The sequence below is a fragment of the Borostomias antarcticus genome (genome assembly GCF_949987555.1).
Source record: "Borostomias antarcticus genome assembly, chromosome: 7".
NCBI classification, from domain to species: domain Eukaryota; kingdom Metazoa; phylum Chordata; class Actinopteri; order Stomiiformes; family Stomiidae; genus Borostomias; species Borostomias antarcticus.
In genome coordinates, this window is record NC_140240.1 from 28095874 (window position 1) to 28122698 (window position 26825).

A 26825-nucleotide genomic window follows, 5' to 3' on the forward strand; every position below is an offset into this window, starting at 1 on the left:
GTATAAATGTGAATACTATTGTTTCAGTTGATCAATTATTTATACTAATTACTAATTAATTTATACCCTGTAATATACCAAAGATTCATAGCATTTTCACCAAGTTCATAGCAATTTTCACCAAGTAACACCAGCATTAGGACATACTTCGTGTAGGCTTAAGTGGTGATAATGTCATTATCTGTTATGTCTCATAGATGCTTAATCTCATGGGATTACAGTCTGTCATATTAGTATCATAGCCCCTCGACCACAAATAACTTGTGTAGATCCGTCGAATCAAAATAACAGCCATGTGCACGCAGATACGTTTATGATCGTCTGAATGGGCTTGATTAGCCTAATGATACCACACAGTATTTGAATGCAGTGAGTGTGTTCAGCACGCCCTCTCATTCAGCACCTTGGACAGCTCCCAGCAGGATTTGCCGAGACTTGCGAAAAGTAGGCTAGACTCTAGCCTACAGAAATTAACTTCTTTATGGATGCGAATGCACTTTCAAAACGGATCATTTCCGGGAATGTTTCTTATTCAGACAAATATAGCATACATTGTTCGTCTTGCCAATTTCCTTGAGGAAGAAACACGTGTCCCCATGCGGTATGAACCTTGGAGTAGGCTAATTTGGATTAGAGTGGTTAGCGTCATCCCTCTCTCAGACAACCCCCTCGGCAAATTGAGGGATATTTTGAGACGGGATTTAGAGCGAGAGCGCGGAGCTGGTCAGCAGTGTCTTAGCGGAGCTGGTCAGCAGTGTCTTAGCGGAGCTGGTCAGCAGTGTCTTAGCGGAGCGGCCCGAGCGCAGAGTTCTCTATCCATGCCGCGGCAGCTATGGACAACGGACTTGCAGAAATGTCGTTGAACACTTTGCAAGTTGCCAATATTCCATGGAGGAATAATAATTTCAGCCTTTCGAACAAAGATCCTCCATTGTCAGACCAGGGGGAGACCATAATAGGAGTCTACCTGTTGGTGCTAGGTGGGTATCCGTTGAGTTACTGGAATTTGATATTCGTTGCTTTTTATTATGCTTAGGCCTATATTCAATATTGTTGGAAATCTCAGATTTGAAAATGCATTTCAAAGTTGTAAAATAGGCCAGGGAAATCGTCTCAAGTGAGTTAGATCTAGAGATCTTCATTCAAGACAGGATGGCAGTCAACCAGTCTACTTAAAGGAGTAGTAAAAGGAAAATGCATGTTTAGCCCTGTTTTAAGGTTATTTATGGTTCAGATCAAAAAGTTGACAAAACTATCACTTTTGAGAAAGTCTGATAATTGCACTACTACCGTTTTGGTCATACAATGGATGTGGGTGGGCAACGTGAAAATCTTTTCAAAAACATGTTAAAGTCGCACTGAAATGAAAAAAGCATTCTGTCCCATTTTGGTTCACATAATTGGTCATAGTGTTCACCTATTCAACGATGTATGCCCCAAAAATTACAAAATTCTACTTTTGTTGTAATCTTATATCAAAGTATATAATTTCTTACTTCCTGGAAAACGGTAGGTCACGTGCAGTGACGACAACAGGTACGTTAGATTTTAGGCCAATAATCTCACGACATCCACCCGTCAATCAACGCTATCCTTCTATCGAATCTGTCTAAAGTTCTTAAAACCCGTCCACTTGTCAATGTTCCAATCAAATTCCTCTAAACATTAGGCCTATGTCCCACCCCCATAGCTTGTTTGCTTCGGAAATACGTCAAACTACGGAAGTTAGATGATCTCAAACGTCCGTTTCAGTGCGACTTTAAACTCTCGATTTCAAAGACAAGAAGCTCACTGAGGGGGTAATTGGTGTCCGTTGGTGTTCTGACATCAAATTCGCCTCAAAGTATGAATCCTGTAGAGTTTTATTGATAATTTTATGAAATCCATTGACTTGTATTGAAGCTACCGTTGTAGATGTGTACAGTAGATCAATCCGCAGAGGGGATTCAGGAAGCGGAACTACTTACGGTAGCTATTGTTATTGTTTATGTTGCTAGGCTACCTAGTTTGCGGAGGTTTACACACGTATGTGCTGCGACTAAATAGTTCTATGCTAAATATTTTAAAAAGCCTTTCCAGATGAACTAGAATCTTACTTTATGGCAAATTATATGTCAGAATGCCAACTAACACCTCGGTGAGTTTCTTGTCTTTGAAATTGAGAGTTTAACATGTTTTTTTAAATTATTTTTCACTGCCCACCCACATCCATTGTATGACCAAAACAGTGGTAGAGCAATTATCAGACTTTCTCAAAAGTGCTAGTTTAGTCAATGTTTTGATCTGAACCATTGTATATGATCATAAGTAACCTTAAAACAGGGCTAAACATGCATTTTACCTTTACTACTCCTTTAACTAGTATCCATCATCGGTTTGTAGCCCATCACTAGTGCAAAATTACTTCTGAATACTTTACTATGGCATTAAGTCACTTTGATGAGAATCTAATAAATGATTCAGAGGGTCATTCAGACTTCATATTCCCATACTGAGCATTAGAGGAATTAAGTACGCTCACGTTGACAAAAAGGGCTACACTGAACCTCAGTTTCATTGTTGTCATCATAACACAACATCTTCATTCTGTACCCGTCCTGCAACAAAAGCTTGAAGAATACAATGTCTCAACCTGATCTGAAAGGGTTCTAAAGGTTCTTCAGAGCTCAGAAAAAGATGGGGTTCCACACAGCGCAGGGGACATGTCATGTTCTCATGGCTAAGCTTTCAGTCAGAGACCAAAATCATGGTTTCTTTCCAGCTTGTCTAGCCCGTGTTTTTGTGCACGCAGTCTATACAGATCAGTACACGCCTGACACACGTGATCTCTCCCCACCAGGCTGGCTGTCATGGTTCGGAAACAGCATCGTGATCTTCGTCCTGTACAAGCAACGGGCGACCCTGCAGCCCACAGACTACCTGACCTTCAACCTCGCACTCTCCGACGCCAGCATCTCCGTGTTCGGCTACTCGCGCGGGATTATCGAAATCTTCAACGTGTTCAAGGACGACGGATATCTGATCTCGTCCATCTGGACGTGCCAGGTACAGGCGCTGAGGGAACCCGCTGTGGGAGGAAGTTGCTTTGAGCCCAATAGGCAACTAACTCACTAGGGGTTGTTAATTAACACCACTTTGCTCTAAGAGTGGGACTCATTTCCAGTTCGGTGCCCTTTTAGTATGTGAATGGTACCGCGCGCTCCACTAGGACTGACTGAACATGGTGGACGAAGGGGCCAAATGTGTTGCATAAACCACTTTAAATGAGAACACTGTGACAGAAGAGTTCTATGAAAGGTCAGTTTTTCCATTATAAGCTCGCATATGAGAATGTTAACAATGGTTCCAGCTAGATAATTTATTCAGGAAAAGAGTAGCTCGTTAGCGCATTCATCAAAGTGAGTAAGGAGAGACAGCCCTGTGGAGGACGGTAGGTGGCCTTGCCAGGTGTCAAAACGAAATCATCTACAGGACATGAATGGCTGCAGACTTTCCTGAGGTAGCTTTTGAGATATTTCCTCTTACAAATTCTTACATTTTCTCAAGGCAGGGGGCACAAATGCTTCAGCCCCCCCGGCCCGAAACAGATGGATGGTGAGAGGACTCGTCCTTTTGCATTTCATAAATGAGGATGATTTACGCAAGGACCAATATCGTTAATGGTATCTAGTTTCCTCCCACGTTTGATTAACACTATCTCTCTGCATCATCCTGCTTGAATATAAACATCTAATTTATTTACAGTCTTATGCATTAGAGATGGGTTTTGGCTCTGCTGTGTGAGGCTGTAAGTAATGGCCACCTCTATCACCAGGAACATGGGCTTGACAGTTAAATTATCATGTTATCCCCATTCTCTATATGTCAGATCAGCAATAAACGCTTCACTGTTTGGATGTGTTTGGCTGTTAATTAGTTATATTTCTCAGGGGAGGTGCTGTTTCCTAACTAAGTTCATTTGAGCGGCATTTAGCTCAGGAGGTACAGCGACCGGCTGGGGATCGCTAGTTCCCCGGTTCGATCCCAGCTTCCGAGCGTGTGGAAGTGTCCTTGAGCAAAACACTGAACCCCAAAATCTCTCACTTGTGACACGGCTACAGCAAGAAGGTTTCTAGGCCTTTCTGTGCATTTTTTGTGCAGTTTGCATGTTCTCCCTGGGTTCGCAAGGGTTTCTCCCATCAGGAGCCCAAAATGAAAAAAAACATGCAGAAGAACAGATCGCTAACACTGTCTGTCCCTGGCAAAGACAGACAGGAGCACTTGGTCGGCCCCCAGTCACGTCCCATCCACGCTGCCTACTGTCTGCTCCCGGCTGCCCTTGGGGGAAGGATGACGGGATGGGTGAAGAGCAGACAAACATTTTGCTAACAGTCCCCTGGAGAGTGGGCACATGCAACAAATAAAATTAATGATGGTGAAACAATTCTGGGCACGCTGACCAAAGAATAACTTGGACTCTTGCCAACCAATTATACCCCCACCGGCATGAGCATTGAATGCAGCAGCAGCAGTCCGCATCAATTCACAGTGCATTGTTCTAAGCTTGTGCAAGTGTTTTCAGGTCCCAATCTTTTCTCCCAAAGAAAGTGACAGTAGCTTGGTATGAGGGAAGTGAATGGTGTTTGGGCCCTCAGTGAAGTGGATTAGACCCAGTAATGGGATAAGGGAAAGGACATTGGCTGCCCTCTCTTCTGGGAAAACAGATTGAACTCTAGTTAACTGGAAGCTGCCCATCACGATCAAACATACTGACTGTTTTACTTGTGTAACCAGGTGAAAAGCTCGACAACGCCACCTTTTTTATACACGAGGTGAGGTCCTCGGGACTACAGTGACACAAGTTCAACCATGGACAGCCAGAGACGCGTTTCCAACAAAGAGCACAAGTTTATTTACAGCTGGAAATGTAGAAAAGAGCTAACTCCTAAAATCAGGGTAACATACATATTTATTACAAGGTATAAATAAAAAGGGAACAACTTTAATAAAACTACTAACAGGCCTGAACACCTGAGGGCTAGGGGGGTTTGGCGAGCCTAGGAGAGGGTGAGCCACCAATGTCGGGGGTAGACTAAGAGGGCTGAGCCCAGGGGGTGCAATACTTCACACACACTAGTGTAGGAACAGCAAGCCACAGCAACCTTACTTCAACCACAGCAAAATGGGGTGTAAACATGCAGTGCAGGGTGGGAGGGGAAAACTGACTAACCCACCGACTGGTGACGCTCCACTCTACTGTGGCCTGGGGGGGTTCACAGGGGAGGCCCTCTAAGAAATAAATGCCAGTTAGTTAAACAATGAATAACTAATTTGATAAAACCAAAACCAGTATAGGCAAAACAGCAGCCAGCCTGAGACCACTTGGCAGTAGTGTTGGATGGCTACCAAACAGTACCAGCAAAGCCAGGGCCCCAAAAGTTGACACTGGCAGACACAAGTGGAGTGGCAGCAATCAGTCATACAGGAAATCCCATGAGGGGGGTCAGAGAGGAGCATCAACGCAGCGAACACTGGTGCTGGGGAGAGGTCCTAACCAGGTGGAGGCTACACAAGGCTACCCATTACCCTCTATTTATAGGCACCTTTGGGCTCCTCCAATTGGGCCAAGGGAAATTGGTACAAGGGGCGGGGTTTCTACCAATGCTGCACTCAGCCCATATATGAACTTCCTGGGGGAGTGGCTATCTGTGCTGCAATTACCTGGGAGCAGTGCTCCCTACTACAATCTTCCCCTGACATTTGTATCGGCGTCACGACGATTATTGCCATGGCCTAAAGACGGCGGACATCCCATTAGAAATTGAGGCTGATGCTGTCCCTCTAGCCCTGCCCCCCATGGCTTGCGGGAGATGGTAAAGATTGTTATGCTGCCCCGCTGTGGTGCGACTGCTCCTCCGCAGCACGGCCCCATCAGTGCTGGGTCCAACCTCATCTGGAGGGGCAGGTGGTACATGCCTTGGGTCCATCTGCAACCAGGGTGCCTGCGGAACCACAGGGTGGATCAGGGGGAGTGGTGGGCCAGGCACTCCAGATGCTCCAGCCACTGGTACCGCCACGCCAGGGTCCTGTAGGGTCTCCTGCACCCTAACCCACCAATCTCCATCTGGGGCTCCCTCATTGTCACACTCCAGCTGAAACTCCTGGTCCTCCTGGGATGCACTCTCAGTCCTACCATCAGAAGGTTCACCTTCTGGTTGGGCTTTAAGTAAGGATCGGTGAACATGTTTTACCTTCGTTGGGTCATCAACAGGTGAGATGGTGTAAACTGGTCCTTCGTCTGTGGGAGCTTTCACCACCTTGTACACCACCGAGCTCCAGGCATCCTGGATCTTGTTACGTCCTCTTCTGCCCAGCTCCCGAAGGTACACCCGCTGGCCCTCCTGAAAGGGGGCAGGCCTCACCTTCTCATCATGACGAATCTTGCGGCGCTCTGCAGTAACCTTCAGCCTCTCCCTCGCTCCTTCAAACGCAATGCGGAGTCTGGTCTGGTGTTCTTGGATCCAGTCATGTACGCTGCCTGCCGTTGGTTCCTCAATTCTCCCTAGAAGGAAGTCAACTGGTAGTTGAGGGTCCTGGCCAAACATCAGATAGAATGGAGACTCACCAGTGGATTGGTGGGCAGTGGTGTTATAGGAAAATACAACCTGTGGGAGGTAGGCGGGCCAATCTCTTTTCTTGGTCACAGGCAACGCACGCAGAAGGTCGTGCAAACTTCTATTAAAACGCTCACATTGTCCATTGCCTGCAGGGTGATATGGGGTAGTGCGCGTTTTCTGGATTCCATACAGGCCACACAGATGTTGGATGAGAGCACCTTCAAAGCTCCTGCCCTGATCGGAATGTATGCGGCTGGGCACCCCAAATTTGTAGAACCACTCATTAACCAGCACCTTGGCCACAGTTAACGCCCGCTGGTCTCTGGTGGGAACTGCCTGGGTGTATTTCGAGAACACATCAGTCATTACAAGGACATTTTCCACCCCAGCCTGAGACGGCTCCAACAGTGTGAAATCTATGGCCAACACCTGATTAGGCCTTGAAGCCTGTAAATGGCCCATGAAAGTACGTGCTCCCCGTTGGTTGTCCTTGGCCATCTGGCACCGCTCACACTGCTGGCACCAACTCTTAACGTCCTCATAAAGGCCAGGCCAGTAGCACCGCTGTCGGACTAGGTCAGTGGTCCGCTCGATGCCCTGGTGGCCATGCTCTTGGTGCAGCTGGTGGAGGACCTGGTTCTTGAGAGAGACTGGGAGGACCAGCTGGAGGATCTCTTCCCCCCCATCAGAGCGGAACACCCGTCGGTGAAGTAGCCCGCTCTGCTCCAGCAGGCGGTCCCACTGCTTAACCAGGATAAGAGCAGATCTGGACATCAAGCCCCGTTCGGCAGCATCCGGACGCCTTTTCCTCCTCCAATAGACCAGGACCTCCTGTATGGTAGGGTCTGCTTCCTGCAGGGCACAGAGATCAGCAGGGGAGGTGCGGGGCAGGACGGAAATGGTTGTCTGAGTTACCTGGAAGGACCGTCCAGGAGCAGAGGCTTGTTGTTGCAAGGAGGTAGGAACCGGAATGCCAGGAACACAGTCTTGGGGGGTCACTGGGCCCGGCATGTACTGTCTGGAAAGTGCATCTGCATTTTTGTTACTCTTGCCAGACCTGTACTTGATGACATAATCAAAAGCAGCCAGTTCATTGGCCCATCTTTGTTCAACAGCACCTAGCTTTGCCGTGGCAAGGTGGCTAAGTGGGTTGTTGTCAGTATAAACCACACACTTTTGGCCCAACAAGTATTCACGGAATTTCTCAGACATTGCCCATTTCAGTGCTACAAACTCAAGCTTCATGGAGCTGTAATTGGACATATTACGTTCTGTTGGCTTAAGGCCACGGCTGGCATATGCTATAGGCCTGACCACACCACCTTGTTCTTGAGACAGGACTGCCCCCAACCCATTATAGCTAGCATCTACTTCCAGAATGAATGGGCGGGAGAAGTCAGCATATGCCAACACTGGGGCTGTCACCAACCTATGCTTGAGCTCCTCAAAACTCTGCACCGTTTCCTCTGTCCATACCAGTGCCAGCTTCTGTCCTGATCCCTTCCTGGGTTTTCCGCCCACCAGCTCCGCCTTCAGCCTATGCAGGGGGGCTGCAATCCTTGCAAATCCCTCCACAAAGCGTCGGTAGTAGCTGGCCAACCCTAAAAAAGACTCCAACTCTGCAACATTGCTAGGTTGCTGCCAGTTAGACACAGCTTCAATTTTACTAGGAGCAGTTGAAACCCCTTCACTAGAGATAACATGCCCCAGGTAACCAACCTTCTGTTGGAAGAAGGAACACTTTTCCAGTTTTACCTTAAGGCCCTCCTTCTTCAGGCGTCCCAGTACAGCGCTCAAGCGTTGCAAATGCTCTGCTACTGTGGACGAGAATACTACAACATCATCAAGGTACAGGAGCAATGACTGGCAGTGTTGGGCTCCAAACATCCGTTCCATTAGCCTCTGGAAGGTGCTTGGTGCATTACAGAGGCCAAAAGGCATCCGATTCCACTCGAAGAGGCCAAAAGGTGTACAGAATGCGGTCTTTGGTTTGTCTCTCTCGGTTACTGGAACTTGATTATAGCCGCTGGCAAGATCTAGTGTGGAGAACCAGCGTGCACCTGAGAGGGCATCCAGGGATTCCTCAATGCGTGGCAAGGGGAATGCATCTTTGCGCGTTTTACTGTTCAATATCCGGTAGTCCACACATAAGCGAAGGCTCCCATCCTTCTTCTTTACCAGGACAATGGGGGAGGCAAAAGGGCTACAACTTTCCCTAATGACTTGTGCCTCCAGCAATTGACTGATATGGGCCTTAACCGACTCATACTCTGAGGGGGGAATCCTCCTATACCGTTGTCTTACTGGGGTCTCATCTAGCAGTGGGATGTCATGCGATATAAGATTGGTACAACCTAAATCACTGTCATGTGCTGAGAATACAGAGCTGTAATTCTGCAGTAAAGACCTAACAGAGCCCTGGTCCTGTTCGGGTAGTGCCGACAAATCTAGAAGGTTAATCTTTGCCGGTATGGAGTCAGTAGCTGCCTGAGAGGAAATAGTGGCCTGGACTCCTCCTTTAACCTCTATGATGCCATTAGGCAAACTGACCACACTGGTATTACTCAAGATACCAAGCCCTGTGCGAGGGTGGAGAACCACCTCAGTGACCCCTACATTGAATATAGGAATGTAGGCTATTCCCCTTGAAACCTGGATTAGTGCCGAGGCCGCAAGCAGCCCAACAGGCAGACCAGCACTAGGAGGCTCAAAAAGTACTGAGCTGCCATAATGACATTGTGAACAGGTAGCCGCCACCAATTTCATACTACACCCTGGGATCCGAACACCCCTCCCACCCCTTACTTTTACTCTACCTGAGTAGTCTGGGGGAGGTTGGATGCTGGTTCGATGGCACTGTTGCAGGGCCTGTTGAATGGGGCTGGGGGCCTGTAACACCAATGGCACATCAAATAGGGCAGGACCATGTTCTACAAATAGTTGCTTGTAGCACTCCCTGATTACGTTAGAACCAATGATGCCAGGGGCAGCAGAAGGTAACTGAGCTGTGGAGTCCCTTACAACTAACACTCCACGCTTTGGGATTCTCTTCCCACACAATTCTACATCCAACTCGAGGTAGCCTATAAATGGTATTTCCCCTCCATTAGCTGCCCTAAGCTCTAACCAATTACAGGAGTGTAGTTTCTCTTGGCCCCATGGCTTCATATGCTGTAAAAAGAAACTCTCGGTTATGGTAGTGACCATGGAACCTGTATCTATTAGACAAGGGACACCCACCCCACCCATAGATACCATGAGATGTGGACATGGGCTTACCAGGTGCTCTGTAGGACCAGGATTAGTAGCAGGAAGTGAGCCAGAAGGGCCCCCATCTGAACTTTGGCTCTGCAGTTCAGTGGGCACTAGTTTCCCGCCGGCTGAGTGGATCCCTGGAACCTACCCCGAGCTGGGGGAGCAGAGATCTGTGGTGGTGGGGCCTGCGAGGGGACTCTTTCCCCATCACATTCTCTGGCAAAGTGGCCTGGCTGTTGGCACCTCATGCAAATGACAGGACTCTTACTTGAAGTGCGGTTGTAGGGGTTCTGAAGACGGGCCAGGCTATGGGTGAGTTGGTTTAACTGCTCTTGCTGACTCTTCAGAATCTCCTTCAGCTCCGCTAGTTCAGACTGGGGAACACCACTAAGAGGGGTCGACATAGGGGGTCTTCCCTGCACAGCATACTGGGTGCCAAAAGCGGAGGGGACCGAGTAGCTCCTACCCCTCCCACCCCCTGGCATTCCCTCCCTTTCCCATCTAATGGCCTCACTCCGGACTTCCATCAAGGTGGAAGCAGGCTTGAGGCGGGCAAACTGTTTAAGCTCTCTACGCAGGGTGCAATCAGAAACATGCTCAATAAACTGGTCACGTAGTAAGACATTTGAATTTGGTATGTCACTTGGGGAAGATTCAATCACCTTGTTCATAAGGCACATCAGAGCATGGGAAAACTCCTGCAGTGATTCTCCCTCTAGCTGCTTCCTAGAAAAGAACTCTTCCTGCAGTGAAACATATGACTGGGAGCAACCATACAGTTCCAGCAACACTGCAAGCACTTTCTCCGGGTCCTCCCTCTCCTCTCTGGGCCTATACTTGATTTCCTCCCTTGCTTCACCCTCCAAGTGGTCATAAATGAAAAAAGCTTGGTCAACAGGGGATAGATGACGGAGACGCATGCAGGCACGGACTTCCTCAACCCACTCTAGAATACTTAAACCAGTTCTGCCTCTAAACATGGGACATTTTCTGTCTCGTGGCACATAGATCAAGCGTTCAGTCACGGGGGCACTGGGGATAGGTCTACTTGCTGTGAGGGCCTCTGCACTCGATGTCCCCTCTGTTCCATGTGCCCTCTGTTCCAACCTTTGTTTATCAGCCATCAGTTGGGCAACCAAGTCTCTTAACTGTTGCATCTCCTCTTCTGCACTCATTGTTACGTGGAAGCGGTGACTCAGGGAAACACGGGAAGGGTTGAAGGACAGTCAGACCTGCAGCTGGGTGTCTTCAGTCCGGCTGGGCCAGCTGCTGTTTTGCCTCTGGAATTAAACAATTCACGGTAAACTAGAGAACAGGCTCACTATACACAAAAGTGTACCAACTGGCATTAAAAACAATTTGAAAGAAACACGCCTCTGCTGGTACAAATTGGATCCTGCCGACAACGCCAGATTGTAACCAGGTGAAAAGCTCGACAACGCCACCTTTTTTATACACGAGGTGAGGTCCTCGGGACTACAGTGACACAAGTTCAACCATGGACAGCCAGAGACGCGTTTCCAACAAAGAGCACAAGTTTATTTACAGCTGGAAATGTAGAAAAGAGCTAACTCCTAAAATCAGGGTAACATACATATTTATTACAAGGTATAAATAAAAAGGGAACAACTTTAATAAAACTACTAACAGGCCTGAACACCTGAGGGCTAGGGGGGTTTGGCGAGCCTAGGAGAGGGTGAGCCACCAATGTCGGGGGTAGACTAAGAGGGCTGAGCCCAGGGGGTGCAATACTTCACACACACTAGTGTAGGAACAGCAAGCCACAGCAACCTTACTTCAACCACAGCAAAATGGGGTGTAAACATGCAGTGCAGGGTGGGAGGGGAAAACTGACTAACCCACCGACTGGTGACGCTCCACTCTACTGTGGCCTGGGGGGGTTCACAGGGGAGGCCCTCTAAGAAATAAATGCCAGTTAGTTAAACAATGAATAACTAATTTGATAAAACCAAAACCAGTATAGGCAAAACAGCAGCCAGCCTGAGACCACTTGGCAGTAGTGTTGGATGGCTACCAAACAGTACCAGCAAAGCCAGGGCCCCAAAAGTTGACACTGGCAGACACAAGTGGAGTGGCAGCAATCAGTCATACAGGAAATCCCATGAGGGGGGTCAGAGAGGAGCATCAACGCAGCGAACACTGGTGCTGGGGAGAGGTCCTAACCAGGTGGAGGCTACACAAGGCTACCCATTACCCTCTATTTATAGGCACCTTTGGGCTCCTCCAATTGGGCCAAGGGAAATTGGTACAAGGGGCGGGGTTTCTACCAATGCTGCACTCAGCCCATATATGAACTTCCTGGGGGAGTGGCTATCTGTGCTGCAATTACCTGGGAGCAGTGCTCCCTACTACAATCGCAACCAGCTATTAAATATGGCCTGAGGTGAAAATGAACTACTGTTCCAGGACCGACTACCACTAGCTGACAAATCAATCAAAATTGAAACAATATTATTCCAGGACACAAACAAGGCGTCTGCAGACCAGTGTAAACAGCGCTTGTGAGCGCAGCGTGAACAGTGCCTTGGGCAGTCCACAGAAAGCGCATAGTATGTCTTCCGTTTGTGTTGGATGTACAAAGCCTGCGCCTCAGTGGGCAATCAGCACATGTTCCGCCCTCAAACTGTAATGTATGCTAAATATAGCGACTTACAGGATGCAGTCTCGCTTTGTCCATAATTAGGCTGCCTCTGTGTAATTGACTGCTTTAAATTATGAGGACTGATGCAGTAGGTTCAGAGGAAACTGCCCAAAAACAGGTGTAGCATCATACTCAAGAAGACATGAAATACATTTTCTATGTTACATAGAAACTACCATCTCTGTTTCCATGTAACAAATCATGATCTTAAATAGGATGCTAGGAAGGGATTGGGGGGTAACTACACAGGTAAATACACCTAGTAACTACAAATATTTGCTGATAATTTCCTAGTAATAATGTAGATATTAACATGGTATTATCCTGGTAACTACACAGGTAACTACTAGTAACTAATGGTAATAGCCATGGTATTACCCCGTTATTACTGAGCTAATTGAACTAAGCTAAGTGAGCTAAGAGCCAGAATGGCTCCCCTGTGTTTGCGCTGACCCCTCTCCTCCCTCTCTAAGCAACATCTCTGACGGCCGGCCATGTTGGGTCTGTTCCAGGTGGACGGCTTCTTCACACTGGTGTTTGGCCTCGGCAGTATCAACACCTTGACTGTCATTAGTATCACCAGATACATCAAGGGATGTCACCCGAGTAAAGGTGAGAATACCAACAGGATTCAAATACCAAAGGATATTGCCAGCTCCCCATGTTATTATATTATAAATTTAACTATTGTTAAATGTTTTTGATTGTATTGTTGATATATAGCTACATGTTTTGTTGTGTATGTTATGTTATGTTTTTATACACAAACACATAATTACTATCACATAATCACTGATACTCTGCGAGGCTGGGTCTGGGTATGGGAGCTGAATTCGCAGCAACCCAGACCCTTCACTGTCGGAGATAACACACCCTCACACTCACTTTTTATTTATTTATTTATACATAATCTGAATGTTGATTTTTTGAATGTTGATTTTATGTACTGCTTTGGCAATGTGGGTTCTATTCACCTATCGTGCCAATAAAGCTCATTTGAATTTGAATACCAACAGTTTTTTTTTTTTATCCCTTTACAATATAAACCTATTCATAAAGTTAAAGAAACATAATTTTTTGGGGTTTGTTTGTTTGAACCATTACATTTTTATGGAATGTTATTGTTATACGCAAGATGTGTGAATTTCGATAACTTAAAACAACTTAATTGTGAATGCAATCTGCATGTTTTGGTTGAGTGTTGAAGTTTCTGTTTCTCTGTGTTTGTTCCCTGTAGCTCACTGCATAACCAATACAGTTGTAGCCGGGTGCCTGGTGTTCATCTGGTTAGGGGCGGTGTTTTGGTCAGTGTCACCCCTGCTGGGCTGGGGGAGCTTCACAGGTATGATAAAAAATGACTTATCATGGTGTGACACTGTTGTCCACTGTCACCAGAATTTTACAAAGGCCCTAATATTAAAACTAATATAAACAAATGTGGTGTAGCGACCCGTATTTTTATGGGAGTTCTGATTGAAGGGATAAGCCTATATCTCCCTGCTTTCTGCCATCCATGGGTATGCATGTGAAGTTGGTCTTATGCGCGCCCCGTGGTTGGTGGAGCAGTGGGGGAGGATTGTTCGTGGTGTTAACTAAATAGACTGAGGATTCAACTGTTGCCTCCATGTCACTGAGTGCAGACATTACAATATCTTGTATTTAGTGTAATGGCGCTCCAATGTCCAAGCCTCATCACAGTAAAAAAGACTATAATTAAAATAATTTGGCAAACCCACAAAAATGTGAATACTAAAGTCCCGATACTTGACTACATACTAGGCTACAGTACACCAGATGCAGGTCAGGGGCAGCGCATGCACTTGGCATACAAGGCAATTGCCTAGGGCGCCGAGGCACTAGGGACGCACAAATCTCCCCCTCCCCCCGCTCAACAAATCATCCAACAATCGGAATTGTCCGCTAGCATCCTCCCCCCCGTTCAACAACTTGTCGGGGGCGCACTGTCGTTATTTTGCCTATAGGGCGACCAATCGCCTTCCGCCGGGCTTGATGCAGGTACAGGTACATACTCTCTGACTGACACACATATAGAACACACACAACTCACCTCCCTGGTATGTATGTTTCTGCTCTTAAGATCGTGGGTACGGAACGTGTGAAATCGACTGGGCCAAAGCCAACTACTCCACCATCTACAAGTCCTACATCATCTCCATCCTCATCTTCTGCTTCTTCATCCCCGTGGCGATTATGCTCTTCTCCTACGTGTCCATCATCAACACGGTGAAGAGAGGCAACGCCATGTCTGCCGAGGGAGACCTCACCGACAGACAGAGGAAGATTGAGAGAGACGTCACCATCGTAAGTGGAAACAATCCTCTGGAAACACCTGAGAGATCTGCATCCCACATTCATCACTCAGTAACAAGCATTACAGATGAACATCCAAGACCCAGATTGATCTTAGTCCTGGATTCCAGACTATGTTTAATCTGAGGGCAGGCATAGGATATTCTCCGTGAGACCATCCCGGCATAACATAAACCAACCCATTTATAAATTCAGATGACACCCCTTGGGTTAACCAGAACGTTCTTCCCTACCCCTCCAGGTGTCCATCGTCATCTGCACAGCCTTCATCCTGGCGTGGTCCCCCTACGCCGTCATCTCCATGTGGTCAGCCTGGGGCTTCCAGGTCCCCAGCCTCACCAGCATCTTCACGCGCCTCTTCGCCAAGTCGGCCAGTTTCTACAACCCCCTCATCTACTTCGGCCTGAGCTCCAAGTTCCGCAAGGACATCGGCCTCCTCTTACCTTGCAACCGCAACGGCAAGGACACGGTCAAGCTCAAGCGGTTCAAGCCCAAGGCCGAGGCGCATGCCCTGGCCCGTCCCCCCAAGGCGAAGGAGAAGTATGCCCAGGCGGACGCCCCTGTCCCCGCCCCTAGCCCGGACTCTGGTGTAGCACTGGGGAGCCCACCTGCCACTCCTCCGCTAGAGGTGGTCTCTGTCGAAATGCCTCAGCCGTCCGAGGGCACGGAGTTTGAATGCAGACTCTAAAGAACTCTGTATTTGTCGTTTTTTGGAGTGTTTTATACGTATATGAGAACCATACATGGGGATTTTACTTGAAAAACGTGACAACTTGAAATTTTAGAGGATTATGTTAAGGACAGATATTTTTGTATTTGATGCATTGTATTTGTTATTTTCATAATAATTGTGTGTCAGTGTGAATAAAACCTTTCTATTCATAGGCCTACCATTTCTGCTGCATGAATAGTTCAACCATTTTGAGTCCAAAATGATGAGTCCTAGCCTAGGCTATAGGCTACAGCCGAGTTTCTAATGGACACAGATTGCAAAACAAGAATCTGGGTTAGCCTACAGTAGACAGCTCACCTCAAAGAGGGTCACAGTGGGCTGGCAGTTGTATTGGTTTATGAAGAACAGGTCGTCCCCCAGGAATTCGCAGCAGTTTTCTATACATGACTACCGAAGAAACATGTTCTGAAAAGTGGAGTTATACGGTAGGCCTACGTTGAGATAGGAGCGAAAAGTTGAAGTTGAAGTTAATTTCAAACGTGTGAAAATGCCTCACTCACCTGTTTGGCGCGCGACGGTAATCAGCGCGGACGGTGAATGCGGAGTTCAGATTTGAAAGCACAACCAGGTAAGGCAAACGTGCGGTTGTTTGTTTTTACATACTTCGTGGATTTTGTCAGTAAAGATTATGTTGCTTACGCATGTAATGCAATGGAAAAATATAGCCCATATTCAATTTAGTCAGCATGTAGGCTAGATTGTAGACTAGCCTGATCAACAGTAGCCTACGCGTTTCTCATAGGCGCAGGGATGCAGTGTTGAAACTAAACTATTCACCGTATATTATAGCTACTGATTTGACACTTTGACAGTGAATTAAAGGACAAGCGCAGGATAAGACCAGTGCAGACTTGTACAACTCTATGAAAGCACACCAGCCTATTATGCCTTCTGTTTCTCCTCTCTAATGGGGAGTTGTCACCATTTTTGCTCCACGCTTAGGCTACTGGTGGGTCATAATGTTACTGTAAACACATTTACTTACTGCCAATTAGGGCTGCCAAGTTTGACCAAAAGTTTGGAGTGAGATTTTTCACTTAGCCATAACCCCCCCCCCTGCCAATTATCATTCGATTTGTTTATGCATTTTTGTTCCAATGGTCTCCCCCAGGTCGAACTGAAGAGGTTCAAACCACCCTGGATTCCAAACCATGTATAGGGCCGTCCTCAGATCACTCTGTGTCGGTGGGTGTCCTTTCGAAAATCACATTAACCTTTCCATCTCAACCATGACCATTCATTAGTGAACCAATGAAACGGGAGTGATGCATGTTGTATTGGATTTGGGTTCAGTGGGAGTTGAGGGGAAGGACAGTTGCTAGTCAGTGTCAGTTATAAAACTGTTTAGCTTTTATTAGGGAAGAAAAATGGTAGGCTACTTGTTTTTAAGGGGTTGTGTAGTAACCAGCTGTTGACATCTTCCAGGAACTGGGGAGCCTAGTCGTAAGTCAAAATATTTGAAGACAGTCTATTATTATGATGGAATTCGCCTGGAACTCGGGAACAGAATGCATATATAATTAATTTATTTCCAGTCGTACTGTACATTTAGTCATAATATACTGTTACAATATCATACAGTAGCACAATTTATTTTTGGCTAAACAAGTTTTATTTTAAATGTTGTTTTAAAATTGATTTTAAAACATTTGTATTTCATACTGTACAGTAGCTCTACTGCTAATATGCATCACCTGGGCCAGGTCAAACCACCACAGGAACAAGAGGCCCAAACTAGGTAATATATACACATTATAGAGGTAAGGCAGAAACAGAGGACTTCTGCTTGGATTTTGGCAGTATAGGAGAAACACTCCACTCCCATATTTTCTCTTGATTTTTTCCCTTCTTTTTATTCACTCCAGAACTCCTGTCTATCCTCACTCTTCTTCCCATGTCTCCTAACTTCTATTCTTTCTTTCTTTCAAATTCCCTATCCAGCTGTTCCCCTCATTGGCTGTGACTTACGAGCACGGAAGGTCAACTACCCAGAATTCATTGCCAGATGCCCACCAAAGTGCAGTGAGTCCAAGCAGTCTGTTTACGGCTCAGGAGTCTACGCCTCTATCTCCAGCATCTGTAACGCAGCCATCCACAGGTAAAGAGAGACGACATGTCTCTTGACTTCTGAGTTGTGATTGGTCTCTTTTAATGTCTCTTTCCCATTAAAGAGCAACCACTATTGATTTGTAAGAGAGAATAAAGTCTGAACTGAAGGCACACACCACATTAGTCTTACAATCACTACACTGGTTACCTGTCAATTCTAGAATAGACTTCAACATATTTTTATTAGTCTATAAATCTCTCCACAGTTGCACACCTGAATACATTTCAGACATGCTTGTCAAGTACACAGAGTTTTTCCTGGCTCAGAATGGGTCTTTGAGGGGTGATGTGCACACAATTTTGGGGAGAAACCTTCATTTTATGCCGAGTAGCCTACCAGTGTATATAGGCCTATATTCTTTGCTGTCGTTCTGACTAAGCTCACTTTTCACAATCGCGGGAAATCTCCCGACATGACACAAAATAGATATGAAGACAAAATGTTTAAGATACTGATAACCTGTCTGTTACTTATCTCGATTACTAGTGGTCCAAACCATGGACAATGCAAGAAAGAGGGATGGGCTGCACTTGAAACACATTCGGAGAGGATTTGAATTGCTATTTTTATTCAAAATTTTTAGCATTTTGGCACTGTTGATTTTCCTTTGGCTCTGGCTAAAATCTCTTTGGGGGTGGGGGGCGCCAAAAAATCCTCTATGCAGTAAAAACCCAGGGTACATGCCCAACAGGTGGAGCCAAGGAAAGGCACGCACATCCAAAAGTTGTCACAGGTGCTGGACCAAAAAGAAGCACTAGTGAAAATGAGAAAAAGTCTGCACACTGTAGTATTAGCTCCCAATAGTGATACTTTATTAACGCACAACGTTTTGGCCGTATGGCCTTTGTCAGGTGCAATCACTGGTGTGCTGACTTTTTCTCATTTTCACTCATACATGCCCAACAGGCCACTCGGGTCCTCAGGTACTGAACTCCTAACAGTTCCAAAAGCCAGAACCAAGAGACACGGAGAGGCAGCTTTCAGTTTCTATGCCCCCAACCTCTGGAACACCTTGCCAGAGTACCTAAGAAGCGGTGATACATCTTTAAGCGAGATCTCAAGATGTACCTTTTCAGTCTAGCCTACAATCACTAGCCAGGACCTAGAGACACAAGAAAAGAAAGGCAGCCTCCAGCCTGCTTGTTGGTGTATATCCTGTTATGCACTGTGTGTATATTTAGATGTGTATACAGATGCTGGTTGCCCTGCAACTGGCACGTTCTGTTTTAATATCTGTGTTGCTTTTATGGCTCTGCGTGCTACTAACTCCTCTCTGCCTCCCCTCTCCCTAGTGCCTCTCTCTCCCTCCTACCTTCTAACCAGGTCCAGTGGATGCCCCACTGTCACCCGCAGACCACCCTGAGTCCGATAGATACCCCCGTGTCTGCTGTGGATGTCCAATACAGCCACCAACCCTGTCCTTTTCCCTCCTCCCTAGTGTCTCTCCCTCTTATACTCTAAACAGGTCCTGTGGACACCCTGTAGCAGGTCCCGGAGAATCCCTTCCCCTGTCCTCGGACAAGGTCCACCTAATGGCTCCTGGAAAGGCCCCCTGCCTCCTCGTGACTAGCTCTTTCCTACAGCGAACCCCACCCTTTTTTGCCCTTGGCTCTCTGCTTTCTGTCTCCCCACCTCTGCTTTGTGGCATTCTCTATGAGCCTGTTCTGCTAAGTGCTTACTGTGCTTTGTTATATGATTCACTTAAATATCATTTTAGAGACTACAGGGATATCTAACACATAATGGCCTACCATGTAGGAAACTTCTCTGTAACTATTTGTGCACTCTACTGTTACTCATGTCTCTCTTATGAAGTATCTAGCCCATGTTTACTGCTCTGTATATGTTCTTAGCTAATAGACAAACATTTTCCAGGAGCTTGCTCGATCGTCTCATTGAGAGAGGGCAGGGAAGAATTTTTACAGCTCACTTTTCTGGCCCCCGGGTGAAACTGTTTTTTTGCTTCCCTCTGGAATATGTAGGGGTGGGACCTATGCCCCCCCCCTCCCATTGCTCTCTGTAAAGCACATTGTGTTGCCTCAGTGTATGAAATGGACTATACAAATAAAGTTTGATTTGATCTGAAATGGAATTGATGGATTAATAATGTAGTTGTCACTGCATGCTTGATACCGATGCCCAGTCAACATCTGTATTGTCTTTGCAGTGGGGTCATCACGGACAAAGGGGGTAAGGTGATGGTGAGGAAGGTGGCGGGGCGGCCATTTTACAGGGGTAACTTCTCCCACGGCGTACATTCTCTGTCGTTGCCGCGATGGAAGGAGTCTTTCACCGTAGCAGGTCTGTTCTCCGATTCCCTGCTGTAAATAGGTTTTATCTTACACATTTCACATTGATTAGCGCCTCATATTTTTCTACAGTTGTAAACATTGCTCATATACCAACTGTAAGATCACTAGTGAGAAACAGGGGGTTCATTTCATATTTAAAAATCTCATAAGTGACTTTCCCGATCATATTTCAGCAGGCAAGCCAAAGAGGGGAGTGAGCTATCCGGCTGTGCTTATTGACACCCCTACCCAGATCCCTGCACTCAATACAGGTAGGATAAAACAAGGACTCCGCTGTATGTGTTGAACTGAATGGAGAACATTTTTAAAAAGTATATCTCACTTGAAGACTGTTGATGCGTATTGGTGTAAGATGTCTGATGTCTGTTTGAGCATTCATCAAGGCTACACTGTCTCTGAGTTAGACAAGACAAGTTCAGAACTAAAGATGAAACAGACTAGCAAACTAATATTGACACGCTGGCGCAGACTACGTAAACACAAACATCACAGAGTAAGGAGAACTTGTCAGAGCTGAAGTTTTTCAAGGACCTTGACTGTCTTCAGCAGCTTCTCGGCTAATCTGTTTGAACAACAGTGAAGTCTACAGTGATTTCAGCTTGTGTCCTTGGGATAAAGTGCAGTATGAAGCAGTGCTCTGACAACTGGTTGAAGGAAGACTTATCCTAAAGCTACAGTGTGAGCATGACTGTTGCAAACTCAAAAACCTCATCTTCTCTTCTTCCCCCTAGACTTAAAACCTGTGCGCCACCCCTCAGCCAGTGAGGCACCGACAACTGCCTCCTCGATGGTTACCACAGATATAAAAACCAGCACCATTTCAACCTCTACCACTGCGCCGAAAACTGCTTCTACAACTGCCCCAGCAACACTATCCTGTACAGCTATGAGAATTGCTGCAATTGTTGCTTCTGCTACCAGCACACCAACTACCACCACCACCACCACTTCAACAATCAGAATGATGCCAACTACCACTCCTCCCATTCCCTACTACTATCCCATCTCCACCAATGACGTGCCTCCTTTTGATGTCCAGGAACCATGGGATGATGGTAAAATGTGTAGCCAGGTGCCATGGAACGACGTACTAGTGATCAATACCAATGTTTATTGTATAGGAAGTTTTTTTTCTCTTCCCCCAGATTTGAAAGACTGGCCACTCCCTCTTTATCTGTATCCTGATTGGCTCACACATCGAGGACATGCCTCAGGTAACACACACACGCATACACACACACACACGCACTGTGCACCTTGCTTCCCACTTTGAACCCTCCATTTCCTCCTCTCTATCAAGGCCCACCATACTTCCATCAAGCAATAGCCCTGTTTTTAGGGGATCAGATCTGGCCTTCCTACCTCGGACGACTCTGTAAGTTTCTATAAAATCAATAAACTTTCATAATATATAATAATGCTTTTGTACTATTATAAGACTATTTAGAAAAAGTTGAACCAATGTGCAATTATTGATTCTAGCCCCTGCCTCTGGCCAACATGTTGGGAGATCCTTTCCAAGGACCAGCAATGAGAACACAGGTATTGTATGTGCTGTAAGCTGTCCAGTTGATGTTTCTACCCTGGGAATAGTTGATGAAGGGTTAACACGGGGTATTAGTGAGATACGTATCGCTGGAAACATCCCTGACAAATACGCAATACTGCAATCCACTGTAATTAGGACTTTTGATTGTTGCAGATTTATTTATTTCTTTTAAATGTTTGATTTTAAGACACCTCGCTAGAGGCCTTTTTTTTTTTTTCCTTATGTAGATTTTGTAGGTTTACAAATCACCTCTGGCTATCAAAAATGCTTATTCGTTGTTTGATACTTCACTCGTTTTGTTAACATGGCACTGATGAGTTATATTGGGTTTGGTCCAGGCTGCATGGTGGACATTGTGTTCCTGATCGACGGGAGTTGGAACATCGGTGGGCGCCGCTTCCAGATCCAGAAGGACTTCCTGGTCGAGGTGTCGCAGGTCATTGGTGTGGGTGTGGCTGGACCACTTATGGGCGTCGTCCAATACGGGTAATGCAATTCAGCACCTGTACAAAGGAAAATATTAACATATTCAATAAATCTCTTTTGTTTTGAATGTCATGTGTAGCCCATAACTACATGGTGAAAAGAGGATTTTTTTGAAACCTGTCTCACTAGTTAAGTCTGTATCAAATATACAATACCATATTTCTTATTACAGAAGACAAATATACAGTATGAGATGAAGACAATGATGGAGGAGAAGAAACAGATTAAAAGGAGTGATACAGAAAGGACAGAATAAGCAGAGAAATGTCGGTAGGAAGCTGCAGGGCTCTTGACAGACGTCATTACCACCCATCACCTCAGCTTTGTTTAGGCGTGTTCAGCATGTCAGACCTCGCTGAAGAGGGACCGGCCGTGGCGTTGAGGTACTCCCACAGTCTGTTCACACATCTACAACGTTCCCTTTCAGGCTGTCAAAGCTAACGTCCGGCCCTACTTTTCTGTCATGTTCAATTGAGTTTTGATAGAAAGAAAGAGAAGAGAGACAAAGAATGATTTTTATCAACTGGCATCTTAATTAGCTACCTCCACCCAGGACAAATCCAGGGCAGGATTATGCAAAAACTAAGATACCGATTTTCACGAAACTCGGTGGAGGGGTGTAGCATGGGCCAAGGTAGAACCCATTACATTTTGGAGTGGGTTTAGGAGCAAAATAATTTAATCATGGCATGATGGCGAAGATCAACTGCTTTGAATTATCAAATTATGATCGTAGCTAGCTAGATTAGCTAGTCTGCACCCTCGAGTTCCCTTCTAGTTATGTTATTCATTGAGTTTGTCTGTGAAAGCCACTTTCTACTCTCATTGCTATTTCCATGCTTGCTTCGGTGTCGGTGAATATAGATTTTAAGAGGGACCTCGTTCAAAGAGGCTCCTGTGGTTGATTGGTTGCAATGAATAAAAACCATGTTTCAAGTGATAACAGATGTGTTATGAATAAGAGATGGTGATGTCAATGTTGTTGTTAAAGCAGTTAATAGTGCTGCAAATGAGCGAGGACCTTCAAGACCATCTGCAGCCAAACACGTGTATCAGTAAATATGTAGCTTCACTGTACTGTCACTTTGTATAAAAGTTGGTGCTAGAATGGTGTAAGTTAAATAAAAGTAAGCAGGTCTTTGTATGTTTTCCTAGTGATGATGCTGTAACAGAGTTTGGGCTGAGGGCCCACCTGAACCCCACAGGACTGAAAGGAGCCATCGAGCGCATCGTCCAGAGGGGTGGTCCCTCCAATGTAGGTGAGTCCAACAATGGGGATTTTCTGGAGCTTGAGAAAAGCTCTTACAATGTTGTGATACCAAGAATAGATTAACCGCATGAATGTCTTTTTACAAACCCCCAAAATTGGATCAGTTTTGATCAAATAGCTATAATCAAAACATGATTATGAAGGAAACATTATTATTTATCAAAACAGAAGATAAAGGAAATCAGTCTTCTGATGTGTCAGATTTGACCTTTACCCTAAAGTGCTCTGCTTCTTTCCCCAGTCACACACTAACATGAAAACAAAGCACATTTGCACTTTTTACACACATACAGTACACTTTACACACACCGTACTTGTCACCATACATATTGTATTGTATAGCGCTTTTCTATTGTATTGCACTGTTTTATTATTATTATTAACTTGTAAGTTATTATTCTGTTGCTGAAAGGCTGCAGTACTTGAACTGTATGAAAGGCGTAACAATAAAGAAATATTGTATGTTTTGATGCCTCTGCAGCTACCTAACCATCAATAAGTAGCACCGAGCCAGGACAATTAAACGTTGTCAAGGAAATTACACACAAAACACACATGACTGTTTAAATATCTACTGTGTCAGTAAAATACCTCCCCTGCTGCAGGATTTTAATGGCCTCTGCCTATCACACAGGGAGTCAGCGTGATAGGCCTGCTCACTGAACATCATATGAGCACAGGGAGCACAGCGGGTCACTGAGCAAAATAAATGAGCTGACACACAGCAGCCATTTCTGAAGACTACACTGTTTTCAAGATCTGATTACAGGCATTGATTTGTTAATGACTTGTGGTCTCACGCTGGAACAGTATGAATAAGAAGCTCAATGTCATACATACTGTAGGATACCTTCTGTGTGAGAGTGTTTGTGGGTATGGAGTTTAATTATGATTTCCTGGATTCTGTGTTGTGTGCAAAGCCCATAGAGAATTAAACTGTACTGCCATCTTGTGGGCTACTTAAAAATCCCTCACTTCGGATTTCCTGATTAGCTAAGAGTCAAATCCTTGTCAAATTCAATGGTGTAACAAACGTTGTAAGTAGAACCATGAACATTCCTTGAAGAATTCTGTTCCAAATATTATTTATGTTTTTTTTTTTAGGGAAGGCCTTGGCTTACATCAATGACAACTACTTTACCGACGGCAACGGTAACCGAGGCAGGGCGCCTAATGTTGCGGTGGTGCTGGTGGACGGCTGGCCCTCTGACCGGGTGGACGAAGCCTCCAGACTCGCCCGGGAGTCGGGGGTCAACGTCTTCCTAGTCAACGTGGAGGGTGGGGATACTGGAGAGAGGGGGAAGATGGCTGAGGCTGACTTTGAGAACAAAGTGAGAGACGCCCCCAATAGCAGAACTTTTCTTTTCATTAACTGAGTTTTAATATAATTTGCTGTGAGTGGAATATTAATGCTGTGAGTGTAATTTACGGTAATGTATTGAATTGAAAAATACCTTAAATTCAAACCTTAAAGGAGTAGTAAAGGTAAAATGTATGTTTAGCCCTGTTTTAAGGTTACTTATGATCATATACAATGGTTCAGATCAAAACGTTGACAAAACTAGCACTTTTGACTTGTCTGATAATTGCTCTACCACCGTTTTGGTCATACAATGGATGTGGATGGGCATCTTGAAAAATCATTCAAAAACATGTTAAACTTGATTTCAAAGACAAGAAGTTCACCGAGGGTGTAATTGGTGTCCGTTGGTGTTCTGACATCAAATTCGCCGCAAAGTATGAATCCTGTAGAGTGTTATTGATCATTTTATGAAATCCATTGACTTGTATTGAAGCGACCATTGTAGATGTGTAGATCAATCCGCAAAGGGGATTCAGGAAGAGGAACTACTTATGGTAGCTATTGTTATTGTTTATGTTGCTAGGCTACCTAGTTTGCGGAAGTTTACACACATGTGCTGCGACTAAATAGTTCTATGCTACATATTTAAAAAAGCCTTTCCAGATGAACTAGAATCTTATTCTATGGCGAATTATATGTCAGAACGCCAAATAACACCTAGGTGAGTTTCTTGTCTTTGAAATCGAGAGTTTAACTTGTTTTTGAATGATTTTTCAAGATGCCCATCCACATCCATTGTATGACCAAAACGGTGGTAGAGGAATTATCAGATTTTCTCAAAAGTGCTAATTTTGTCAACGTTTTGATCCGAACCATTGTATATGTTCATAAGTAACCTTAAAACAGGGCTAAACATGCATTTTCCCTTTACTACTCCTTTAATGACCAGCTTCTCCCTCTTCTCTGTCTCTCTTCTTTCTCTTCTTCTGCCTCCAACCTGAGGTGGTGTGTCGCCCCGGCAACTTCTTCTCCCTCCCCGTGGCGAGCTGGTTCGCCCTGCGTGACTCCGTCCACCCCCTGGCAGAGCGCGTGTGCTCCAGCGAGCGCCTGGCGTGCAGCCGGACCTGCCCGAACGCCCACGACCTGGCCTTCTTAGTGGACGGCTCCAGCAGCCTGGGCCACGCCAACTTCGCCACCCTGCTGGGTTTCGTGGCCAACATCACCCGCGCGTTCGAGATCTCCTCCAGCGACACGCGCGTGGGACTGGTGCAGTACACCTACGAACAAAGGTTGGAGATAGGCCTGGGGCAGCACACCAGCAGACCGGAGCTGCTGGACGCCATTTTGGGGATACGGTACTGGAGTGGAGGGACCAGCACGGGGGCAGCCATTCGTTTCACCACCGAACGTATATTCAGCCAAGCCACGGGCAACAAGCAGAAGGTCCTGGTCGTCGTCACAGACGGGCGGTCTTATGATGACGTTCGGGCGCCGGCACTGGTGGCCCAACAGATGGGTAAGTCCAGCATCAACGGTTCTGGGTAAGTCAAGTGGGAGACTGAGGGTCACTAGATGATTGGATGAAGGGGTCGGGGCATGCGGTTGTTTTTTGGCTCGGACAACTGAACTGGCAGAAGATGGGTGAAGGCAGGTTTCCCCATCTTGCTTTTGCCTAAACAGTCATGCCAGATCAGGGATCATGTTGAGGAGAGAAGGCAAGAGTATGTATCTTGAAATGGCGAAGAATCTGATGAAGAGAGTGTGTGTGTTTACACAGGTGTGATCATCTACTCTGTCGGTATTTCCTGGGCGATCCAGGAACAGCTAGACGATATTGCCAGCGATCCTGTCAAAGACCATTCCTTCTTCGTGGATGATTTTGACCTCCTCTACCGGCTGGTGCCCACCATCATCCAAAACATCTGCCAAGAATTCAACTCCAAGCCTCAAAACTAACCTTTAGATGGTCAGGACCACTTGTAGACACTTGCCAGCAAACTGATGCTACAGAGTGATGGCTCTTATTGTTGTTTTAAACAGAGGCTGTGTATATGATAATTGTCATATGACACATTTTCGCAAGACAGTAGGCTATTTTGGTACAAAAACGCTTCTACTATATTTACAGCTGTATAGTTTCTAATATAGTAATATAATAATAATACTATACAATAGCTGAGTAAGTACAGTAAAGTACTGTAGGCCTACTATTAAACTA

At 45.8% G+C, this 26825-nt stretch overlaps 2 protein-coding genes across 2 annotated transcripts; both read left to right on the forward strand.

The window, feature by feature from the left end:
* Positions 1–853: 853 nt before the first annotated feature.
* Positions 854–15532, forward strand: opn6a (opsin 6, group member a; the record flags this gene model as incomplete). The annotated part of the gene is made up of 6 exons (XM_084441440.1): positions 854–980; positions 2840–3045; positions 13026–13125; positions 13751–13855; positions 14612–14835; positions 15086–15532. The coding sequence occupies 6 exons, from the start codon at positions 854–856 to the stop codon at positions 15530–15532; spliced, it is 1209 nt and encodes a 402-aa protein (XP_084297566.1).
* Positions 15533–16728: 1196 nt separating this feature from the next.
* LOC311311687 (vitrin-like) lies at positions 16729–26563 on the forward strand (the record flags this gene model as incomplete). Its single annotated transcript, XM_084441441.1, has 9 exons — positions 16729–16762; positions 17250–17315; positions 17519–17675; positions 19855–19988; positions 21887–22034; positions 23190–23293; positions 24409–24635; positions 25610–26123; positions 26385–26563. 9 exons carry the CDS (start codon positions 16729–16731, stop codon positions 26561–26563), a joined length of 1563 nt encoding a protein of 520 aa, XP_084297567.1.
* Between the last annotated feature and the right edge of the window lie 262 nt (positions 26564–26825).